Below are 23,695 nucleotides of genomic sequence, written 5' to 3' on the forward strand. Positions count from 1 at the left end.
CTTCAAGTTGAAGGGTAGGGACCACCATTAAGATGTGCAGATCATACAAGTTGTTTTATAAATAACAAGGATTTGAGACTAGACTGTTAACAGATCAGGAGTGGATATCCCCTATAGGACTAGATAGACCGGATAGATATATCATTTCCGTTATGAGGTATAGCTCCTAAACAGTTTCCAAGGGCCCAACGTTTTTAGGAACGCTGGTGCCAGTATGGGTCTCCCAGTGGGCCAACTCTTCGAAGCGGTAGACCTGGTCTACTCTCTCTATACAGGCAGGGACTGAGGGTGGGGTATCAGTTTTCCAAAAGTATGGTATTAGTAAGTGTGCAGTTGTAATAAGCATGGTTGGCAGGTTATGTTTAGTCGGGATAAAAGTTTCCTCTGGGCACCAAAGTAGGATCAGCTTGGGGTCCAGAGTTAGTTTCGTACGGCAAATTTGGTTGATTAATTCGCCAATTTATTTCCAAAATAAGTTGAATAAGTGGGCAGGACCACCAGATATGTGAGAGGGAGCCTACTCCTAGTCCACATCTCCAGCACTGCTCCGTGAAGTCTAAGTTAAGTTTATGGAGAAACTGAGGAGTTCTGTACCACCTAGTCAGCAGTTTATATGAATTTTCCTGTATTTTAATACATCGATTGAACCCATGTGAGTGGGCTAATACAGTCCTGATCAAAAGTTTAAGACTACTTGAAAAATGGCAAAAAATCATATTTAGCATGGCTGGATCTTAACAAGGTTCAAAGTAAAGCTTCATGCAACAAGAAGAAATGGGAGTGAGACAAAACATTTTTTGAGCATTCAATTTAATGAAAACAACGAATAAACTGAAACAGTTTTTCAGCTGATCAAAAGTTTAGGACCACACCCTCCCAAAAAAAACTAAACCCCCCCCCCCCACCAAAACAGAAATCCAACTTCCAAACATGAACTCAGTAATGAGTAGCTCCGCCGTTATTGTTTATCACTTCAAAAATTTGTTACAGCATGCTTGATGCAAGCGTTTCCATGAGGTGAGTGGGAACATTTCTCCAAGTGGTGAAGACGGCCGCACGAAGGCCATCTACTGTCTGGAACTGTTGTCCATTTTTGTAAACTTCCGTTGCTATCCATCCCCAAAGGTTCTCAATTGGATTTAGATCAGGGGAACACGCAGGATGGGCCAAAAGAGTTATCTTATTCTCCTGGAAGAAGTCCCTTGTCCTGCGGGCATTGTGTACTGTAGCGTTGTCCTGTTGAAAAACCCAGTCGTTACCACACAGACGAGGGCCCTCAGTCATGAGGAATGCTCTTTGCAACATCTGGACATAGCCAGCGGCCATTTGACGCCCCTGCACTTCCTGAAGCTCCATTCTTCCACTGAAGGAAAAAGCACCCCAGACCATTATGGCACCCCCTCCACTGTGGCGCGTAGAAAACATCTCAGGTGGGATCTGCTTGTCATGCCAGAAATGTTGGAAACCATCAGGACCATTAAGGTTAAATTTTTTCTCATCAGAGAATAAAACATTCTTCCACCTTTGAATGTCCCATGTTTGGTGCTCTCTTGCAAAGTCCAAACGAGCAGTTCTGTGGCGTTCAAGGAGACGAGGTCTTTGAAGAGGTTTTTTGTTTTTGAAGCCCTTTAGTCTCAGATGCCGTCTGATGGTTATGGGGCTGCAGTCAGCACCAGTAAGGGCCTTAACCACCTCCGGACCGCCTAACGCAGGATTGCGTTCCGGAGGTGGCAGCGCTGCGCAGAGTCACGCATATACGCGTCATCTCGCGAGACTTCGCTCAAAGCCGGCCCGCGCATGCGCATCGCGGGCCGGCAAAATTAAAAGAAGTATTTCGTCACCAGCCTGCCAGCAACGATCATTGGCTGGCAGGCTGGCGATTTTCAAAAAATCCAATCCAGAGTCATATAACAGATCATATTAGTAAATATGATCTGTTATATGGCTTGTCTGCTCCTGTGCTGGTCCTTTTCGTCGGTTGGATCCAGCACAGGAGCAGACTGAACTGTGAGTAGCACCAACACTACACCTTAGCCCCAGATCACCCACCTGCACCCCAATTAACCCTTTGATCACCCCTTTGATCGCCCCTGTCAATCACTAGTGAAAGGAAAAAAAGTGATCAGTGTAAACTGTCACTTTTTTTTTTTCACTGGTATTGGCTGTTAGGTTTTAGGGATAGTTTAGGCCCCTTGGTTAGGTAGTTAGCGTCAGTTAGCGCCCACCCCACCGCACCGCAGTCACTTTTATTCGCTGTTTAGCGTATCGCTAATCAGCATTTGTACTTTTATAGTATCTGTAAGTGATCAAAACTGATCACGGTCAGATCTATAATAGTATTAGTGTCACCTTAGCTCGCCCTCCACCCAAAACGCAGTGTTTGCCCGATCAGGCCTGATCGGTCGCCCACACGTGCGTTCACCCACGCCCGCCCCACCGCAGTGACAAAAAATATATATTTTTTGATCACTGCACATTCATTTTACACGCACTGCGGCGATAAAAAAATCAGTTTTGATATTTTTTATCAACCGCAGCAGCCTCCGGTACTTCGCTAGCCTCCCCTTTGTAAGACAGGTTTGCTTTTTTTCTTGGGTAGTCTCAGGGAATACCCCTAAATTTAGTAGTCCAAAATGTCAAACAGGGGGTATTCTTCTGAAGAGGCCTACAGGATTCTGACCCAGTCGGATGAGGAGTGGGAACCCTCATCTGACGAATCTAGCGGGTCAGAATATGAACCTGTGGAAAGCAGTGGCTCTCTGACCCAAAGTTCGGACGAGGAGGTGGAGGTCCCTGGCAGCACCAGGCGTACCCGGCCCCATGTCGCTAGACCACAGGTTACGCAGGATCCGCTTCAAGAGCAGCAGAGTGGGGCTGTCGCTGCCGGATCACGTGGTGAGGCATACACCAGCAGCGCAGCCCTTCCTGGACCTAGTACCAGCACTGCCGTACAACATGGTGAAGTAGCGAGCACCAGAAGGGCAGTTGAAGCTGGTACGGAGCCCCTAGAGTCCCTGAGGTGCTGGCAAATCCTGATTGGCAGTCACCAACTTCAGCCGCACCAGTAGTTCCCCCTTTCACCGCCCAGTCTGGAGTTCGGGTTGAGACGGCTCAAATCGGTTCGGCCCTGGGATTTTTTGAGCTGTTCTTGACTGCGGAGCTCTTGGACTTAGTCGTGGCAGAGACCAACCAGTATGCCACACAATTTATAACCGCTAACCCGGGAAGCTATTATGCCCAGCCTTTCCGGTGGAAACCAGTCCAAGTTTCCGAACTTAAAATTTTTTTGGGCCTTCTCCTCAACATGGGCCTGACAAAAAAGCATGAATTGCGGTCATATTGGTCAACGCACCCAATTCATCACATGCCCATGTTCTCTGCTGCTATGTCCAGGACACGATTTGAGACCATCCTACGTTTTCTGCATTTTAGCGACAATACCACCTCCCGTCCCAGAGGCCACCCTGCTTTTGACCGGCTCCACAAAATTCGGCCCCTCATAGACCATTTCAACCTGAAATTTGCAGATTTGTATACCCCTGAGCAAAACATCTGCGTAGACGAGTCCCTAATACATTTTACCGGGCGCCTTGGCTTCAAACAATACATCCCAAGCAAGCGTGCCCGGTATGGGGTCAAATTGTATAAGCTCTGTGAAAGGGCCACAGGCTATACCCACAAATTTCGGATCTATGAGGGAAAAGATCAGACCCTGGAGCCGGTCGGTTGCCCTGACTACCTGGGGAGCAGTGGGAAGACAGTCTGGGACTTGGTGTCACCCTTATTCGGCAAGGGGTACCATCTTTATGTGGACAATTTCTACACAAGTGTGGCCCTCTTTAGGCATTTGTTTCTAGAACGGATTTGCGCCTGTGGCACCGCGCGAACTAGTCGCGTGGGCTTCCCCCAACGGCTTGTAACCACCCGTCTTGCAAGGGGGCAGAGGGCTGCCTTGTGTAACGAAGAACTGCTCGCGGTGAAATGGAGAGACAAGCGTGACGTTTACATGCTCTCCTCCATTCACGCAGACACGACAATCCAAATTGAGCGAGCAACCCGTGTCATTGAAAAGCCCCTCTGTGTCCACGACTATAATGCGCTCATGGGAGGGGTGGACTTCAATGACCAGATGTTGTCTCCGTATTTAGTTTCCCGCAGAACCAGACGCTGGTATAAGAAGGTGTCTGTATATTTAATTCAATTGGCGCTCTACAATAGTTTTGTTCTCTACAGTAAGGCTGGGAGAACAGGATCCTTCCTCAAATTCCAGGAAGAGATCATCGAGAACCTCCTTTACCCAGGAGGTTCCGTGGCCCCATCCACCAGTGTAGTTAGCCGTCTACACGAGCGACATTTCCCCAGTGTCGTTCCTGGTACCTCAACCCAACCGTCACCCCGAAAAAGATGTCGTGTCTGTAGCAGGAGTGGAATAAGGCGTGACACCCGCTATTTCTGTCCTGACTGTGCTGACCACCCTGCCCTATGCTATGGAGAGTGTTTCCGGAAGTACCACACACAGGTACACCTAGCATAGGGATCACATCTCACCAGGACAGGCACACAGGGCTATTAGGGCCCATTCACTCACAGCTGCTGCAAACCTCTCCTTTCACCTGGGATAAAGTGCATAACGTACTTCGCCACATCTTTGGGCGATTTGCGCTTTGCACATTGTCCCATGGGGAAGGAGAGGTTTGTTCTATAAAAGGTAAAAAAAACTAAACAAAAAAAAAAATACCGGTAAGTAAAAAAGTTAAATGTTCAGTTAAAAAAGTTTAAAAAAAGTTTCTATGTTCTGTTCAACAGTTAATAAAGTTATTGCTTTGCGGCCTGGTTTTTTCTTTTTTGTTTTGTTTTTTTTACCTTTCAGGTGGACCAACCGATCGACTAGCTGCAGCACTGATGTGCATTCGGACAGAAGCATTGCGCTGCTGTCAGATTACACGCAAGTCGGTGTATGCGGCGCTGCAAGACGAGATTTCTCCTCTGCAGTAAAAGATACGTTTGCCGAGGCATATGAGCTGAGGAGGTGGCGGTGTTCATATACTTTGGCAAACACTTTGTATATATAAAAAAAAAAAATCCCGGCAATGATTTATTCATCCACATCGATTGATGTGAATGGAGAAATCTGGTTTGCCAGGGCATACGAGCTGAAGTGGGTATGGATGTTGGGCGGAGCTCCTATGTCCTGGCAGACGCCTTTCCCCCCCTTTTTCTTTTTTTGGCAGAGATTTTTTCATCCACATTGATCGATGCGAATGAAGAAATCTGTGCCGTTCATTTTTTTCTTTCAGCCCAGAGGCTGAACGGAAAAAAAAAAATCTCATTACCCGTATGCTCAATATAAGGAGAATAGCAGAAACTCCTAATGCTGGGCATACATGTAATGATTGCGGAGACCCTCAAATGCCAGGGCAGTACAAACACCCCACAAATAACACCATTTTGGAAAGAAGACACCCCAAGGTATTCGCTGAGGGGCATATTGAGTCCATGAAAGATTGAAATTTTTGTCCCAAGTTAGCGGAAAGGGAGACTTTGTGAGAACAAAATCAAAAAAATCTATTTCCGCTAACTTGTGCCAAAATTTTTTTTTTCAATGAACTCGCCATGCCCCTCATTGAATACCTTGGGGTGTCTTCTTTCCAAAATGGGGTCACATGTGGGGTATTTATACTGCCCTGGCATTTTAGGGGCCCCAAAGCGTGAGAAGAAGTCTGGTATCCAAATGTCTAAAAATGCCCTCCTAAAAGGAATTTGGGCACCTTTGCCCACCTAGGCTGCAAAAAAGTGTCACACATGTGGTATCTCCGTATTCAGCAGAAGTTGGGGAATATGTTTTGGGGTGTCATTTTACATATACCCATGCTGGGTGAGATAAATATCTTGGTCAAATGCCAACTTTGTATAAAAAAAATGGGAAAAGTTGTCTTTTGCCAAGATATTTCTCTCACCCAGCATGGGTACGGTATATGTAAAATGACACCCCAAAACACATTCCCCACCTTCTCCTGAGTACGGAGATACCAGATGTGTGACACTTTTTTGCAGCCTAGGTGGGCAAAGGGGCCCACATTCCAAAGAGCACCTTTCGGATTTCACAGGTCATTTACCTACTTACCACACATTAGGGCCCCTGGAAAATGCCAGGGCAGTATAACTACCCCACAAGTGACCCCATTTTGGAAAGAAGACACCCCAAGGTATTCCGTGAGGGGCATGGCAAGTTCCTAGAATTTTTTATTTTTTGTCACAAGTTAGTGGAAAATGATGATTTTTTTTTTTTTTTTTTTTTTCATACAAAGTCTCATATTCCACTAACTTGTGACAAAAAATAAAAATTTCCATGAACTCACTATGCCCATCAGCGAATACCTTGGGGTCTCTTCTTTCCAAAATGGGGTCACTTGTGGGGTAGTTATACTGCCCTGGCATTCTAGGGGCCCAAATGTGTGGTAAGGAGTTTGAAATCAAATTCTGAAAAAATGACCTGTCAAATCCGAAAGGTGCTCTTTGGAATATGGGCCCCTTTGCCCACCTAGGCTGCAAAAAAGTGTCACACATCTGGTATCTCCGTACTCAGGAGAAGGTGGGGAATGTGTTTTGGGGTGTCATTTTACATATACCCATGCTGGGTGAGAGAAATATCTTGGCAAAAGACAACTTTTCCCATTTTTTTTTATACAAAGTTGGCATTTGACCAAGATATTTATCTCACCCAGCATGGGTATATGTAAAAAGACACCCCAAAACACATTCCCCACCTTCTCCTGAGTACGGAGATACCAGATGTGTGACACTTTTTTGCAGCCTAGGTGGGCAAAGGGGCCCATATTCCAAAGAGCACCTTTCGGATTTGACAGGTCATTTTTTTCAGAATTTGATTTCAAACTCCTTACCACACATTTGGGCCCCTAGAATGCCAGGGCAGTATAACTACCCCACAAGTGACCCCATTTTGGAAAGAAGAGACCCCAAGGTATTTCGTGATGGGCATAGTGAGTTCATAGAAGTTTTTATTTTTTGTCACAAGTTAGTGGAATATGAGACTTTGTAAAAAAAAAAAAAAAAAAAAAAAAATCATCATTTTCCGCTAACTTGTGACAAAAAATAAAAAGTTCTATGAACTCACTATGCCCATCAGCGAATACCTTAGGGTGTGTACTTTCCGAAATGGGGTCATTTGTGGGGTGTTTGTACTGTCTGGGCATTGTAGAACCTCAGGAAACATGACAGGTGCTCAGAAAGTCAGAGCTGCTTCAAAAAGCGGAAATTCACATTTTTGTACCATAGTTTGTAAACGCTATAACTTTTACCCAAACCATTTTTTTTTTACCCAAACATTTTTTTTTTATCAAAGACATGTAGAACTATAAATTTAGAGCAAAATTTCTATATGGATCTCGTTTTTTTTGCAAAATTTTACAACTGAAAGTGAAAAATGTCATTTTTTTGCAAAAAAATCGTTAAATTTCGATTAATAACAAAAAAAGTAAAAATGTCAGCAGCAATGAAATACCACCAAATGAAAGCTCTATTAGTGAGAAGAAAAGGAGGTAAAATTCATTTGGGTGGTAAGTTGCATGACCGAGCAATAAACGGTGAAAGTAGTGTAGGTCAGAAGTGTAAAAAGTGGCCTGGTCTTTCAGGGTGTTTAAGCACTGGGGGCTGAAGTGGTTAATTTGGGTCGAGGATCGTCAACTGTCTTGATGGACAGCCAATTGGATCCTCCGGCTCAGTGCTGATGAAATTTTTTGGGGTCTTCCACTTGACTTTTTTGTTCCATAACCCTCAGGATCATTTAAGAAATTCCAAATGACTGACTTACTGCATCCCACCTCAGCAGCGATGGAGCGCTGTGAGAGACCCTGCTTATGCAGTTCAACAACCCGACCACGTTCATAAAGGGAGAGTTTTTTTTGCCTTTGCCATCACAACGTGTGACTACCTGACAGAAAATGACAATGAATCCTCATCTTTGCACAGATTTGGCCTTTTAAAGGCATGTGGTCCTAAAATTTGGATCAGCTGAAAAACAGCCTGTTTCAGTTTAATCGTTATTTTCAATTAATTTAATGCTCAAAAAATGTTTCGTCTCACTCTCATTTCTTCTTGTTGCATGTTGAAGCTCTACTTGGAACCTTGTTAAGATCCAACAATGTAAAATATGATTTTTTGCCATTTTTCAAGTGTTCTTAAACTTTTGATCAGGACTGTATAAAGGCCTTTTCTGGGTCGGAGATTGTGGTGTCTACTCTAGTTCTCTTTCCCAAGCGTTCAAGAAATGCAGCCTGGATGGTACAGAAGAAAGTATAGATTTATATATGGTGGAGAACAACCATGTCTTGGATCTGGATAGGTTATATGGCAAATTTAATAGTCTTATATCTCTACGGAAGTCAAGCAGATGAAAGAATGAGGCTGTTTGAGCATTGGGTGAATTAAGTATTTTGTCCTAATTCAGATTACCATCTGTCTGCATTATCTCTCCCAAAGAAATGTTGGAGAGTCGGGACCACAATCCCACAGGTGCCGAGCTATTGGGTTGGATGCAAGACTGTAACAAGTCTAGAAGGTGTACTAGGAGAAGGGAATCGCAGAATATCGGTTTTGTAAAGATCGGACCAAACTGCCAAGGCTCCGCTTAATAGGTCTGAATGTGTCAGGTCCCTCATAAATGATCTGATGCCCCAGAGTATCAGTTTTTCTTTAGACGATAATAGGTGTCTTACTAATTAGGAGGGAGGAGAGAGTAAAAGGAGATTTTTGTATAACTTACCAATAAAATCTCTTTCTCGCTTTTCATTGTGGGACACAGGAACCGTGGGTATAGCTATGTCCTCTAGGAGGCGTTGACACTAGTAAAAGCTGTTAGCTCCTCCCCTGGCAGCTATACCCCCTCCAGCCTGGAGAGAGAGTTTCAGTTTGTGTACAAGCAGTAGGAGAAGCAAGCCAACCAAAGAAAAAATATGGAACACCAACCATGCCAAAAACCCAACGGGGTTCTAACCAGAAACGGCCACAGCTGTGGTTGAACAACAATACTGGGTGTGTGCTGTGTCCCCCAATGAAGAGCGAGAAAGAGATTTTACTGGTAAGTTATACAAAAATCTCAGTTTCTCGCCCATATTCATTGGGGGGGGGGGGGGGCAGGAACCGTGGGACGTCCACAAGCAGTCCACAGGGAGGGAAAAACCACAGCCCCATGGAAACAGCGTCCCTGTAGGCATCTAGGAAACTGCCGCCTGCAAGAACAAGCGGCCCAAGGCACCGTCCGCCGATGCATAAGTATGCACCCGGTAAAATTTTGTGAAAGTATGTAAGGAGGACCAAGTAGCTGCCTTACACAACTGTGCAGCCGAAGCTCGATTCCTCCGAGCCCAAGATGCGCCCACCGCTCTGGTGGAGTGAGCCGTCACACCTAAGGGTGGAACCCTGTCCCAGGCGTGGTAAGCCTCCGCAATTGCAGCCCGAATCAAACGTGCGATTGCCAACTTGGAGGCCGCCAATCCCTTGCGAGGAACCTCCGGAATGACAAAAAGGGAGTCCGTACGGCGGAAGGGACCAGAAGCTGCCAAATAGATCCTTAGAGCTCTGACAACATCCAAGTGAAGCAACTCCCTTTCCTTAGGGTGAGAAGGAGAGGGATGCAGAGAGAGGGAAGGACGATTTCCTCGTTGATATGGTAGTCGGAGACCACCTTCTGAAGAAAGGAAGGAACGGGCTGGAGAACCGCTTTATCCTTCTGAAGAACCAGGCAGGGTTCTCTACAAGAAAGGGCCGCCAAATCAAACCACCTTCCAGGACAGGAGTCGGAGAGAAATCTCCCTTACAGGCTCAAAGGGGGAAGCCTGGAGAGCTAAGAGGACTAAATTCAGATCCCAAAGACGGTACGGTGGAACCGTATGTGCCACTCCCTGAAGAAAAGTCCTTACAGGCCCGAGGGGGGCCAGAGGACGCTGGAAAAAAATAGAAAGCGCCGAGACCTGACCCTTCAAAGAGCTAAGGCTCAAACCAAGGTCCAACCCTGATTGAAGAAAGGACAGGACCGTGGGGAGAGAAAAAAAAAAAGAGGAGGAATGGTTCGGTTTTCACAGAAACCCAGGAAGGACCTCCAGGTCCTGTAATAGATCCTCGAAGAAGAAGGCTTCCAAGCCTGAATCATAGTGCGGATAACATCCACTAAAAAACCTCTTCGCTTTAGAATGGCGGTTTCAATGGCCACGCCGTCAAACAAAGAACCCTTAAATGCTGATGGAAGACCGGTCCCTGCGAAAGCAGGTCGTCTCTGAGCGGTAGTGACCAAGGAACGTCTCCCAGAAGAAGAACGAGGTCAGCGTACCACGCGCGACGGGGCCAATCTGGAGCGATGAGGATCGTCGGAATGCCCTCCATCCTGATTTTCCGTAGAACCCTGGGCAGAAGGGGGAAGGGGGGAAACAAAAAAGGAGGGAGAACCCCTGCCAAGAGGAGATCAGGGCATCCACGCCGCAAGCTTCTGGATCCCTTGTGCGGGAAAGGAATGTGGGAAGCTTCCGATTAAAGCCTTGAGGCCATCAAGTTCACGTCGGGGGCGACCCCAACGGAGACAGATCGCCTTGAATACTTCCGGGTGGAGGCACCATTCGCCCAGATCTATCGTGGTCCTGCTGAGGTAGTCCGCAGTACAGTTCTCCACAGCCGGGATGTAGATCACTGAAATTGCTGGGACATGGGCCTCCACCATCATAAGATCTCGGCAGATTCCTGCATCACCGGAAGGCTGCGTGTTCCCCCCTGGTGGTTGATGTACGCCACAGCCGTGGCGTTGTCCGACTGGACTCTGACTGGGCGACCCTTTAGGAAGTGGGTCCAGTGCCGGAGGGACAGAAGAATCGCCCTGAGTTCCAGGACATTGATCAGGAGCTTGGACTCCGACCGAGACCATGTGCCTTCGACTGTCCTGGGAGGGAAAACCCCTCCCCAACCCAGAAGACTGGCGTCGGTGGTAACAACCGTCCAGGAGATCGGCAGGAAGGACCTTCCCAGAACCGGAACCGACAGCCACCAACAAAGAGACAACCGCACCTGAGGGGAGAGACGGATAAGATGGTCCAGGCTCTCGGAAGACTTGTCCCAGGAGGACAGGAGCGCTCTCTGGAACGTGCGAGTGTGGAACTGGGCAAAGGGAATCACCTCGAAAAAGGCGACCATCTTCCCTAACGTCCTCATGCAGAGTCGAATGGACGGAAGTCTGCAGTCGAGAAGGATCCTCACGGAACGGTGCAAGGCCAGTCGCTTATCAGAGGGAAGGCGAATCCGTGCCGCGTCCGTGTCCAGAAGCATACCCAGGAAGACCAACTGTCTGGAGGGTGTCAAAGATGACTTCTGTAGGTTGACCAACCACCCAAATCAAGCCAGGGCTTCCAGCGTGATCTGTACGCTGTTCGATTCCTGAGTGAAGGAGGAGGCCTTGATGAGGATGTTGTCCAGATAAGGCATAAGGAAGATGCCTCTGGAACGGAGCAGGGCGAGAAGAGGGGCCAGAATCTTTGTAAAGACCCAAGGCGCAGTTACCAGCCCGAACGGGAGGGCGACAAACTGGTAATGACAGTCTCCTATCACAAACCTCAGGAAGCACTGGTGACTCCGCGCGATGGGAATGTGGCGGTATGCGTTCTGGATATCTATGGCCGAAAGGAATTCCCCCTGCTCCAGAGAAGCAATTATGGAACAAAGGGATTCCATCCGAAACCGCTGGAGGCGGAGGAACTTGTTCAGCAGCTTGAGGTCCAGGATTGGGCGTACAGAGCCCTCCTTCTTGGGGACCACAAAAAGGTTCGAAAGAACTCCTTGAACCTTTCTGCTGGGGAAACTTGAGAGATGACTCCCAGGTCCAGGAGGGACTGAATGGCCTGGGAGAAGGCGGCTGCCCGCTCGGGGTCCCGTGGAAGACGGGACTGAAAAAACCTGTCTGGGGGAAGAGACAGGAACTAGATCAGGTATCCCGGGGATACAATCTCGAGCGACCAAGCGTCGGACACATGGGCCCCCCCAGACGTCCTGAAAGAGGAGGAGGCGGCCCCCCACCCTGTTGGGCGCACCTTCAGGCTGAGGCCTGCTTAGCCGCAGAGGGTCGAGCGACCTGAGGTCTGGGACGCCAGGAGGGCTGTGCACGAAAGGACGGTTTCTTGCGTCGATCCTAGGAAGGAAAGCCGAATCTACGAAAAGGTCTGCCATGTGAGGAACCTGACCTAACGTGAGAGGCCCACTTGGCCCTAGGCTGTGGAAGATGGGTGCTCTTGCCACCCGTGGCCTCAGAAATAATTTCGTCCAGCAGAGAACTAAAGAGACGGGTGCCAGCAAAGGCGAGACCGACCAAAGAACGCTTGGAAGTTGCGTCCGCTGCCCACAGCTTCAGCCAAAGCTCGCGGCGTAAGGTCACTGCAAGCGCCGAAGAACGCGCGATGAGGGCGCCAGCGTCCAGGGACGCCTCGCAGAGGAACTTCTCTGCCTGAATGATCAGCTGCGCCAAGGATCGGATGTCCTGAGCAGGGACCTCGGATACTAAGTCCTGTTCCAGCTGGCTGCCTTACTCGGAAATTGCCTTTGCCACCCATGCAGAGGCGAACACGGGTCTGAGGGCTGACCCCGTGGCTGCAAAGAGGGACTTTGTCAAGGATTCCATCCGGCGATCTTCAGCGGACTGAAGGGAGGATCAATCAGCTATCGGAATAGCCGTATTTTTGCTACAGGTGGGTTCACCTTAGGAGGGGATGTCCACGTAGAAACGCAGTCCGCTGAAAAAAGGATATAGGACGTTAATTTTTTGGGGGGCGGAAAAACGCATGTCTGGGTGATCCCAAGCCTGGGAAACCACTGCCGAAAAATCTTTACGGCGAGGAAATACTTTTGAGGTCTGTTTTGATCGGAACAAGGACACCCCCTGCTGGTCAGTGGGGGGGGGGGGGAGATCATCCTGTACCCGGAAGCCAAAAATTTTCGCCAACCATTTCACGTCCGTATTCTATAAGGAAAAAGGCGATAGCTGCCACAGTCTAGTGGGTCCTTCCCATCTTTATGTATCACCGTAACATGTGCTTCCAAAGCGTGCGGTGGGAGATTATCTACGGATAATAGGGAATTGCATAGGTTCTTGAATCGTGGGATTAAGACATTTTTGAAAGTCTTATAGTACTGAATTGTGAACGCATCAGGTCCCAGGCTCCTCCCAGAGGGGATAGAGGCCGGGACTCGAGAGGCCTCCTCCTCCGTGACCAGGGCAAGGAGTTGTTCAGTTTGTGAGAAGGATATGGCAGGAAGGTTTAAAGAGGATATAAATGTTGATGCGGCCGTTGATAAAGTGTCTGGGGGGGGGGGGTTAGTGGGGCGGGTGGTAGATTATATAGGGCAGAATAAAAGTGCTGAAAAGCTCTTGCAATGTCTGCAATGGATCTATGAAGTGTGCCATTCGCATCCTTTATTGCTCGAATAAAAGAATCCCGTTGTTTTTTGATCATGGCAGACATCAGTTTATTTCCTCTGTCGCCATGGGCATATGCATTAAATTTAGTCTTGAGTAGTATCCTAGCTGAAGTGACATTTAAGAGATTTTTCAGTTCCGTTCTTAATTTTAACTCCTTAAGGACCAGGCTCATTTTCACCCTAAGGACCGGGCCATTTTTTGCAAATCTGACCAGTGTCACTTTAGGTGCTGATAACTTTAAGACGTTTTGACTTATCCAGGCCATTCTGAGATTGTTTTTTCGTCACATATTGTACTTCATGACACTGGTAAAATGGAGTAAAAAAAAATAAAAAATCATATTTATTTATAAAAAAAATACATAATTTGCCCAAAAATTTGAAAAATGTCCAAATTTACAAGTTTCAATTTCTCTACTTCTATAATACATAGTAATACCTACAAAAATAGTTATTACTTTACATTCCCCATATGTCTACTTCATGTTTAGATCATTTTGGGAATGACATTTTATTTTTTGGGGATGTTACAAGAGTTTAGAAGCAAATCTTGAAATTTTTCATAAATTTTCAAAAACCCACTTTTCAAGGACCAGTTCAGGTCTGAAGTCACTTTGTGAGGCTTACATAATAGAAACCACCCAAAAATGACCCCATTCTAGAAACTACACCCCTCAAGTTATTCAAAACTGATTTTATAAACTTTGTTAACCCTTTAGGTGTTCCACAAGAATTAATGGAAAATAGAGATACAATTTAAAAATTTCACTTTTTGGGCCGATTTTCCATTTTAATAATTTTTTTCCAGTTACAAAGCAAGGGTTAACAGCCAAACAAAACTCAATATTTATTACCCTGATTCTGTCGTTTAAAGAAACACCCCATATGTGGTCGTAAACCGCTGTACGGGCACACGGCAGGGGGCAGAAGGAAAGGAATGCCATACGGTTTTTGGAAGACAGATTTTGCAGGACTGTTTTTTTTTACACCATGTCCCATTTGAAGTCCCCCTGATGCACCCCTAGAGTAGAAACTCCAAAAATGTGATCCCATTTTAGAAACTACGGGATAGGGTGGCAGTTTTGTTGGTACTGTTTTAGGGTACATATGATTTTTGGTTGCTCTATATTACACTTTTTGAGAGGCAAGGTAACAAGAAATAGCTGTTTTGGCACCGTTTTTATTTTTTGTTATTTACAACATTCATCTGACAGGTTAGATCATGTGGTATTTTTATAGACCAGGTTGTCACGGACGCGGCGATACCTAATATGTATACTTTTTATTTATGTAAGTTTTACACAATAACAGCTTTTTTAAAACCCAAAAAAAATGATGTTTTAGTGTCCCCATATTCTGAGCCATAGTTTTTTTGGGCGATTGTCTCAGATAGGGGCTCATTTTTTGAGGGTTGAGGTGACAGCTAGATTGGTACTATTTTGGTGGGCAAACGCCTTTTTTATCGCTTGCTGTTGTACTTTTTGTGATGTAAGATGACAAAAAAAATGGTTTATTTAGCACAGTTTTTATTTTTTATGGTGTTCATCTGAGGGGTTAGGTCATGTGATATGTTTATAGAGCCGGTCGATATGAACGCGGCGAAACCTAATATGTCAACTATTTTTTACCCATTTTTTTTTTTACTTTATTTTGGGAAAATTACATTTTTGTTTATCTTTACTTGAAACTAAATTTTTGGGGGGGGAAACTTTATTTTTCAACTTTTCTTTTCACTTTATTTTTTTGTCTCATTTTGGGACTTCAACTTTTGGGGGTCTAATCCTTTACAATACATTCCAATACTTCTGTATTGGAATGCATTGGCTGTATGAGTAATACAGTGAGTATTACTCATACAGCTTCCTGCCTGTGAGATCCAGGGGGCTGGATCTCACAGGCTCGTCACCGGAAGGCAGCGCCGATGCCTCAGGAAGGCATCACGCTGCCTTCCATGCCATCGGGTCCCCCCTACAGCTCCACGGGGACCCGATGGCACCACTGCCCGCCGCCGCATGTAAAAGCCACAAACCGCAGGTCTAATGTGACCTGCGGTTTGCGGCAATCGCCGACACGGGGGGGGGGGGGGGTCAAGGGACCTCCCCTTGCATTGACCCAAGGTGCCTGCTCAGTGATCGGAAATACACATGACGTACCGGTACGTCATGTGTCCGGAAGAGGTTAAAAAGGTCTTCTGCAGAATCTCTGGCCCTTGACTGTTTGTGTGTGGTTTCAAGTTTAGATATCTGGGACAAAAGATCATTGAGTGCTGCGGTTCGCTTCTTCTTTATTGTGGAGCCCAGAGCAATGAGTTCACCTCTAACTACAGCTTCATGGGTTTCCCATGAGGTTTGGTCAGTTGTGTTGAATTTAAAGTATTCCTCCAAAATAGTAGTTAAATGAGCTATATCTGTCGGATCTGCTTTCAGGGTCTCATTAAGGACCCTTCATTTCTACGGGGCCACACGATTTGCTGCCCGGATACGGATTTCGGACCCGCACTTCCGTTCCTGAAAAAAATAGAACATGTCCTATTCTTGTCTGCAATTGTGGACAAGAATCTGCATATTATATTAGTGCCGGCGATGTGCGGTCCGCAAAATGAGGAACGCACATTGCCGGTGTCCGTGTTTTGCAGATCTGCAAAGCTACAGACGTGTGAATAAACCCTTAGTCGCCAGTTCCATTCTCCTTAGGGTAAATCTTTTAAGAAAACATGTAAATATACTGGGGCGTGGTCTGAGATCGTTATGTTGCCAATATCAGCACCTGTGGCAAGTGGGAGATGTGCAGTAGAAAGAAAGAGGTAGTCTAGTGTATGTAGATCTAACATGAGAGTAATAGGAGTAGTCTATGTGGGATGGGTTAAAAGTTCTCCAAACGTCTATGACCCCTAAGTCTTTCATAGCATTGCGCAGACGTCCCAAAAGTTTATGGGATATCTGTGTGCGCTTAGAAGAGGAGTCAAGATCTGGTTCCAAGGGAAGGTTGAAATCACCCCCTAGAATTACTATTCCATCTTTTACAGTCGATAAAAGTTTGAAGGTCCGAATGAGCCATACTTGTTTCTTGTTAGAGGCGTATAAATTTGCCAGAGTCACTGGTGTGTTAGCAAATGTGCCTTTGACAAACACATAGCGGCCTTCTGGATCCGCAACGGTGGCAGCATGTTTAAAAGGCAGTTGTTTCCTAATAGCTATGCTGACACCTCTGCTGGCAGAAGTGTGCGTGGAATGAGCCCACGTGGAAAAATATTTTGGCCGTAAATTTGGTGTCTTGTCTTGAAGTGGGTCTCTTGTAAGAAGGCAATGGATACTTTATCTTTATACAGAAGAGAAAGCACTTGAGATCTCTTCCTAGGCTCGTTCAGACCTCTCACATTCAGTGAAGAAACTACGAAAGAAACCATGATATACAGTTGTGTTCCAAATTATTCAACCCCCAATGCTGTAAAGGGTTTTAGGGAATTTAGTGTACATTTGTAATTGTGTTCAGAATGAAATCTTACAAGGACTTTTTAAAGAACCAAATGCAACTAAAATGACATCAATTGTTTTTGTAATACAGTATTAAATGTTTTTTTTGTGATTTCTTCATTGACACAGTTATTCAACCCCTTAAAGACTACCACTCTTAAGAACAGAGGTTCATTCAAGTGTTTTCGATCAGGTATTGAAAACACCTGTGGATGTCAAGGAGCAGCAATCAAGCATAATAAGCACCAATTAGGCATTTACTGGTGTGTTTACAAACATGGTGAAGTCAAGAGAATGGTCCAGGAAGACAAGAGAAGAGGTGATTTCTCTTCACAGGAAGGGCAATGGCTAGAGGAAGATTGCAAAGATGTTAAACATACCAAGAGACACCATAGGAAGCATCATTCGCAAATTAAAGGCAAAGGGCACTGTTGAAACGCTACCTGGTCGTGGCAGAAAGAAGATGCTGACTTCGACTGCTGTGCTCTACCTGAAGCGCAAAGTGGAGAAAAGTCCCTGTGTGACTGCTGAGGAACTGAAAAAAGATTTGTCAGATGTGGATGCTGAAGTTTCAGCTCAGACAATAAGGCGCACACTGCGTAATGAAGGCCTCCATGCCAGAACTCCCAGGCGCACCCCCTTGCTGTCTCCAAAGAATAAGAAGAGTCGACTGCAGTATGCCAAAAGTCATGTGGACAAACCACAAAAGTTTTGGGATTGTGTTCTGTGGACTGATGAAACAAAATTAGAACTGTTTGGGCCCATGGATCAACGCTATGTTTGGAGGAGGAAGAACAAGGCCTATGAAGAAAAGAACACCTTGCCTACTGTGAAGCATGGTGGGGGGTCAATCATGCTTTGGGGCTGTTTTGCTTCTACAGGTACAGGGAAGCTTCAGCATGTGCAAGGTACCATGAATTCTCTTCAGTACCAGGAGATATTGGATGAAAATGTGATGCAGTCCGTCACAAACCTGAGGCTTGGGAGACGTTGGACCTTTCAACAGGACAATGATCCCAAGCATACCTCCAAGTCAACTAGAGCATGGTTGCAGATTAAAGGCTGGAACATTTTGAAGTGGCCATCGCAGTCACCAGACTTAAATCTGATTGAGAACCTCTGGTGGGACTTAAAGAAAGCAGTTGCAGCGCGCAAGCCTAAGAATGTGACTGAACTGGATGCTTTTGCCCATGAAGAATGGGCGAAGATACCCGTAGATCGCTGCAAGACACTTGTGTCAAGCTATGCTTCACGTTTAAAAGCTGTTATAACTGGAAAAGGATGTTGTACTAAGTAATAAGATTGAATGTCACTTGGGGGTTGAATAAAACTGATAATGATGTGAGCACAGAAAAGACATTTGTGGTTATTTCATTATAAATGTTATGTTATATTTGTCTGACTTACAAGTGCCTCTGATTTAATTGTAAACAAGATGACTGAAATGATCAAAAACAATGTCAAACTGGCCAAAACACTCAATTTCAGTGGGGGTTGAATAATTTTGAAAACAACTGTATGTATCGGAGACATAATGTCAGTTTGTAAGTCCTCCAAGGAATCTGACCAGTGGGATGGGGGTCGGGGCAAATAGATTGAACACATTAACGGGAGGGGATTTTCGATTTCCTATATTGGTGGGGATCTCCTTTGTTCACTGCACTTACAGGGGGGCCCCTAGGAGGGGGCTCTCGTAGAGCTCTTGAGGGCTTAGGGTAAACCTTCAAGAATTGTAGAACTACGTCAAGTAACGGGCCGACTACACCCTTGCAATGTGGGGGGGCACAGTGAGGTTGGGGAAAATAGTAGATATAACCTATTCATGAAATAATCAAACATGTAAAGGTTAAACAGATAAACCATATGAGAGATAGCAACCAATTGAATGTTGCAGATCTCACAGTAACATGAGGAAAACAATTGGACCAAGTGAAGGCTTAGAAAGATTGACACGTTAACACATCACAGATCTTCAGGTCTTGGGGCCTGATGGACGACAGCTCTTGGTCTTGTCGATTCTCCCTGGTGAGGCCCTCTGCCAGGCGTCGGCGTGCAGAGGAATAGGAATAGGAAGAGGCTCTCCCTGGTCAGCAGGCATCCATGAGGGGATGTCGATAGGGTTGATTCCCAACAGTGTCCAAGCTGCTTTTAAGTCTTGCGGTGTTCTGATGACCACTTGTTTCCCATTCTTGTTGGCGGTAAGGCCAAATGGGTATAACCAGCGGAAAGGGGTTGCAGCGGCTTTTAAAGCATCTAGTAGCGGTTGCAGGGTGCATCGTTTAGCCAGAGTGGATGGCGCCAAATCTTGAAAGAACAGAATATCCGTATCTTCCTATCTTAGCTGTGGAAATTCTCTGCTGGCTTTTAAGAGGTCTGCCGTGTCAATGTAGCTCAGGAGACCGCATATTATATCACGCGGTGGATCATTGGGTTTGGGCTGAGGTTGCAATGCTCTGTGGATCCTCTCAATTACTATTTGAGTGGCCCTCTCAGCACCCAGCAAGGAGGCAAATATTTTGCACGCCACTTTAGGAGGAGTGTCTGGCGCAAACAATTCCGGCAGGCCGCGAATTCGGATGTTCTTCCGGCGTCTGCGATTTTCCTGGTCCTCGATTTTGAGGAGAGCTTCATTCAGGAGGGTCTTGTGTGCCTGTAGGGCATCCCCTGTTCGCTCGCCATAGGTCAGGATGGCTTCCTGGGTTCATTTAAGAGCGACTACCCTGTGGCCTAGGTGGCGCAAGTCTTCTTTAATGTCTGCCAGGTCTTTTTTTTTTTATTGGGGAGAGAGCAGACTCCAGGATATACCGGAGTACTGCTTTGGATAGCGGGGCAGCTCTTTGGGTTGACCGAGGATCTGAGGCATCGGAGACACTGCCGGCCCCAGAGATGTCATCTACGTCCAAGTGCTGTGAGGCGCTCTGCGCCATCTTGGCCACTCTGGAGGAGAGGGAATGTGGCTTTTTCTGAAGGTATTTCTCCATGTCCGGTTGTTTGGACCTTACCGGAGTGGGCTCAGCAGAGTCCTTCTGTTTATCCTTAGTCAATTTCCCCATTTTCATGCCGCTAAGTAGCTATTTAAGGGGTTTGTAGTCAGCGCTGAAAGGGAGCACAGAATCAGTCGGCCATTCACTAGCGCGTCCAGGCTCTGCCCCCTTGATCTATGGAAGTTTTTTAAAATCAAAAAGCACACTTTACATTCCTTTAATAACTACTTACCAGTTTTGGAAGTTTATTCACAGCACGTAAGTAATCCTTGTCCATTATACAGTTTCCAAGAACATTTCCAAAGCACCTAAGACAGTAAACAAATACAGGTCATACTGCAATTATGTTTATGCATGGTTTAGGTTCTGGAAAAATATAAAGGAGTCATTTGTGGGATTCTGAGTTTTTATTTAAGATAATTATATGTTTAGCCATCTCACTGCTCTACACAAAGTCTCAAATGAAACAACTAGGGTGCATTCACACGACAGTATAAATGGATCCGCATCTGTTCCGCAAATTTGCGGAACGGGTGCGGACCCAATCATTTCAATGGGGCCACAAAATATACAGACAGCACACCGTGTGCTGTCTGCATCCGTTGTTCTGTTCCGTGGCCCCGCAAAACAGATAGAGCATGTCCTATTCTTGTCCGCGGACAAGCTTAGACATTCTCTATATAGCGCTGGCCATGTGCGGTCCGCACCCTAATAATGTTAAAAACTTCAAAAACAAAAGATTTTAATATCTTTCTTACTTTAGTGCTCTCTTCAGCCCGTCTGTTACAGCCTCCTTCCGTGCTTTCTCCAAAGAAAGAGCTTTAGACTTCAGTCCTTCACTGACACCATAACCAACATCTTCATGATAAGAGCCATCCTAGGTGTCAAGCAAAATACAAATGGGAGTCAAGGTTGACTTTAGCTTCTTGCTTCTCAAACCACTCTTGTCTTCACTGTTAGGCCTCATGCACACGACCGTGGCGTTTTTTGCGGTCCGCAAACCGCGGAACCGCAAAAAACGGAAGCCGTCCGTGTGCCTTCCGCAATTTGCGGAACGGGTGGCCGTCAATATATGCCTATTCTTGTCCGCAAAGGGCAGACAAGAATAGGACATGTTATATTTTTTTTAGCGGGGCCGCGGAACGGAGCAAAGGATGCGGACAGCACACGGAGAGCTGTCCGCATCTTTTGCAGCCCCATTGAAGTGAATGGGTCCGCATCCGAGCCGCCAAAGCGGCGGCTCGGATGCGGACCCAAACAACGGTCGTGTGCATGAGGCCTTAGGCTCCATTCACACGTCCGTGGTGTGTTGCGGATCCGCAAGACACCCGCCCGGCACCCCTATAGAAATGCCTATTCTTGTCCGCAAGCTGCGGACAAGAATAGGACATGTTCTATCTTTTGCGGAGCTGCGGACCTGATAGATAGAAAATGAATGGGTCCGCACCCGTTCCGCAAAATTGCGGAACGGATGCGGACCCATTTGCGGACGTGTGAATGGAGCCTTAAGGTGTATTTACACAGCCTGATTTTCGGGCAGATTATTGAGAATGGCTGTTCCTGCAAAAGCTCGCTCCCGAGCTCGCTCTGTCCATTTAAATGTGCAGCCGATCACCCGATGAACAAGCAAAACGCTTGTTCAGCGGGTGATCCTGTCGTTAGTGCAGGCACCACCATTCATCGTTTCTGGGCAGCAGATGTGCTGTCTAAACAGTGCATCTATATGGGGACGAGCGATTGAAATAGCGACCCCTCGTCCTCATACTGTGAAGGAGATTGCTGCATGACTGAACATAAAGCCAACTGTCGGGAAGGAACGCTTCCTTCCCAGCAATCAGCTGTAACATTGGGACGTGTAAACCCGCCTTTAGCTCCACTTCAATGCACATAAATACAATGATATATGGCCCATATATGATATTATTGGCCTTCTAACACCTGATGAATGAAGAGTAGCTTCTCCGTCTGTGCAGGGATGAACCGTGAACAGAAGAAGCCTAATAGAATATAGAATTTACCTTTAGCTGGACTTTAACAAAAGCACACACTCCAACGTAAAACTTGCCATTGCTCAAGTCCACAAAATCTACAAGAGAAATTATTTAGTAACACAAGATGTTGGTGGATGTTTTAATAATCGTTAGATACATAGTTACAGACACTCACCAACATTTTGCTGAGTTACAGAATGGGACCATCCATTGTATCCAAACATTTCATTGGCCAAACTGATCACCCTGTGTCCTTCAATGTAACAAACCTGAAAAGGCAGCAAATATACATGGTTTTCACATATTCAGCATTTAGCGTGCCAGAGGTCGTAATAACGCCTGTACAAGAGTCATAACCTGCTGTTCTATGCCTAACTATAGGACCCCATCGCCTTTACAGACCTGCTGCTGGCCAGCGTCACAGCATTGTGTGTAGGTGAAGCTGCTTGCTAGTGAGCTAGTTAACTCCACCTCTCATGTTACCTGCGCTACTACACATCAAGCACCCAGGCCTGCATTCTCCCTCTGCCTCGCGTGAGCTGCTAAGGAAGACCTCACTGGCAGTAATTGGGGACAGTGCGGGACTGCCGGGCTTAGTGCGGCCATCAGAAATTGGGGCCATTGAGGGGCTTCTGGACTGAGCGTGGCCATCAGTAATTAAGGGGTGGGGGGCAGTAGTGGGCTGAGTGTGGCCATCAATAATTGGGGGCAGTGAGGGGGTGAGTGTGGCCATCAATAATTGGGGGCAGTGAGGGGCTGCTGGACTGAGTGTGCCCATCAATAATTGGGGACAGTGAGGGGCTGCTGGATTGAGTGTGCCCATCAATAATTGGGGACAGTGAGGGGCTGCTGGACTGAGTGTGCCCATCAATAATTGGGGACAGTGAAGGGCTGCTGGGCTGAGTGTTCCCATTAATAATTGGGGACAGTGAGGGGCTGCTAAACTGAGTGTGGGCATTAATAATTGGGAACAGTGAGGAACTGCTGGGCTGAGTGTGGCCATCAGTAATCAAGGAGTTGGAGGCAGTAGGGGCTGCCATATTGGTTATATGGCTTCTACAATATCTGTGTAGCATGTACCATCTCTCAGCGTTGAGTGTGACTCTCAAGGTAAGAAAGGTTGGGAGCCACTGCCTTAGACAGTATTTTATAAGACAGTCATTACCTACCTTCTGACCTCCTCCTGCTTGTCTGCTGCTAATGTATTCTGGTCCAAGCTTCTGACGTAAAGCATTCTGTATGGCTTGATATTCCTCTGCAGTGTACTTATGCTGCAAAAAAATTAATTCATAATAATTTTTTATACTATATATATATATATATATATATATATATATATTAGGGCTGCACGATATATCGCAAAAATAATCGAATCGCGATAATCGGCAAATGCGATATGGCGATTCGGCCGACCCGAAAATGCCGCGATTATACAGGTCCTTCTCAAAAAATTTGCATATTGTGATAAAGTTCATTATTTTCTGTAATGTACTGATAAACATTAGACTTTCATATATTTTAGATTCATTACACACAACTGAAGTAGTTCAAGCCTTTTCTTGTTTTAATATTGATGATTTTGGCATACAGCTCATGAAAACCCAAAATTCCTATCTCAAAAAATTAGCATATTTCATCCGACCAATAAAAGAAAAGTGTTTTTAATACAAAAAAAGTCAACCTTCCAATAATTAAGTTCAGTTATGCACTCAATACTTGGTCGGGAATCCTTTTGCAGAAATGACTGCTTCAATGCGGCGTGGCATGGAGGCAATCAGCC

At 46.0% G+C, this 23,695-nt stretch overlaps 1 protein-coding gene across 3 annotated transcripts in view; it reads right to left on the minus strand.

Moving 5' to 3' along the window:
* RAD52 (RAD52 homolog, DNA repair protein) overlaps nt 1-23,695 on the minus strand; it is a 115,126-nt gene that overhangs the window by 77,562 nt on the left and 13,869 nt on the right. For all 3 annotated transcript variants that reach the window (XM_040436528.1, XM_040436523.1, XM_040436515.1), the window contains exons 3-7: nt 23,085-23,186; nt 22,091-22,184; nt 21,943-22,010; nt 20,683-20,801; nt 20,157-20,232 (exon numbers count right to left, since the gene is read on the minus strand). In XM_040436528.1, the coding sequence (XP_040292462.1) occupies nt 20,157-20,232; nt 20,683-20,801; nt 21,943-22,010; nt 22,091-22,184; nt 23,085-23,186 (459 nt within the window). The remainder of the gene's footprint in view (nt 1-20,156; nt 20,233-20,682; nt 20,802-21,942; nt 22,011-22,090; nt 22,185-23,084; nt 23,187-23,695) is intronic.

Source organism: Bufo bufo, chromosome 1 (genome assembly GCF_905171765.1).
Source record: "Bufo bufo chromosome 1, aBufBuf1.1, whole genome shotgun sequence".
Taxonomy (NCBI): Eukaryota; Metazoa; Chordata; class Amphibia; order Anura; family Bufonidae; genus Bufo; species Bufo bufo.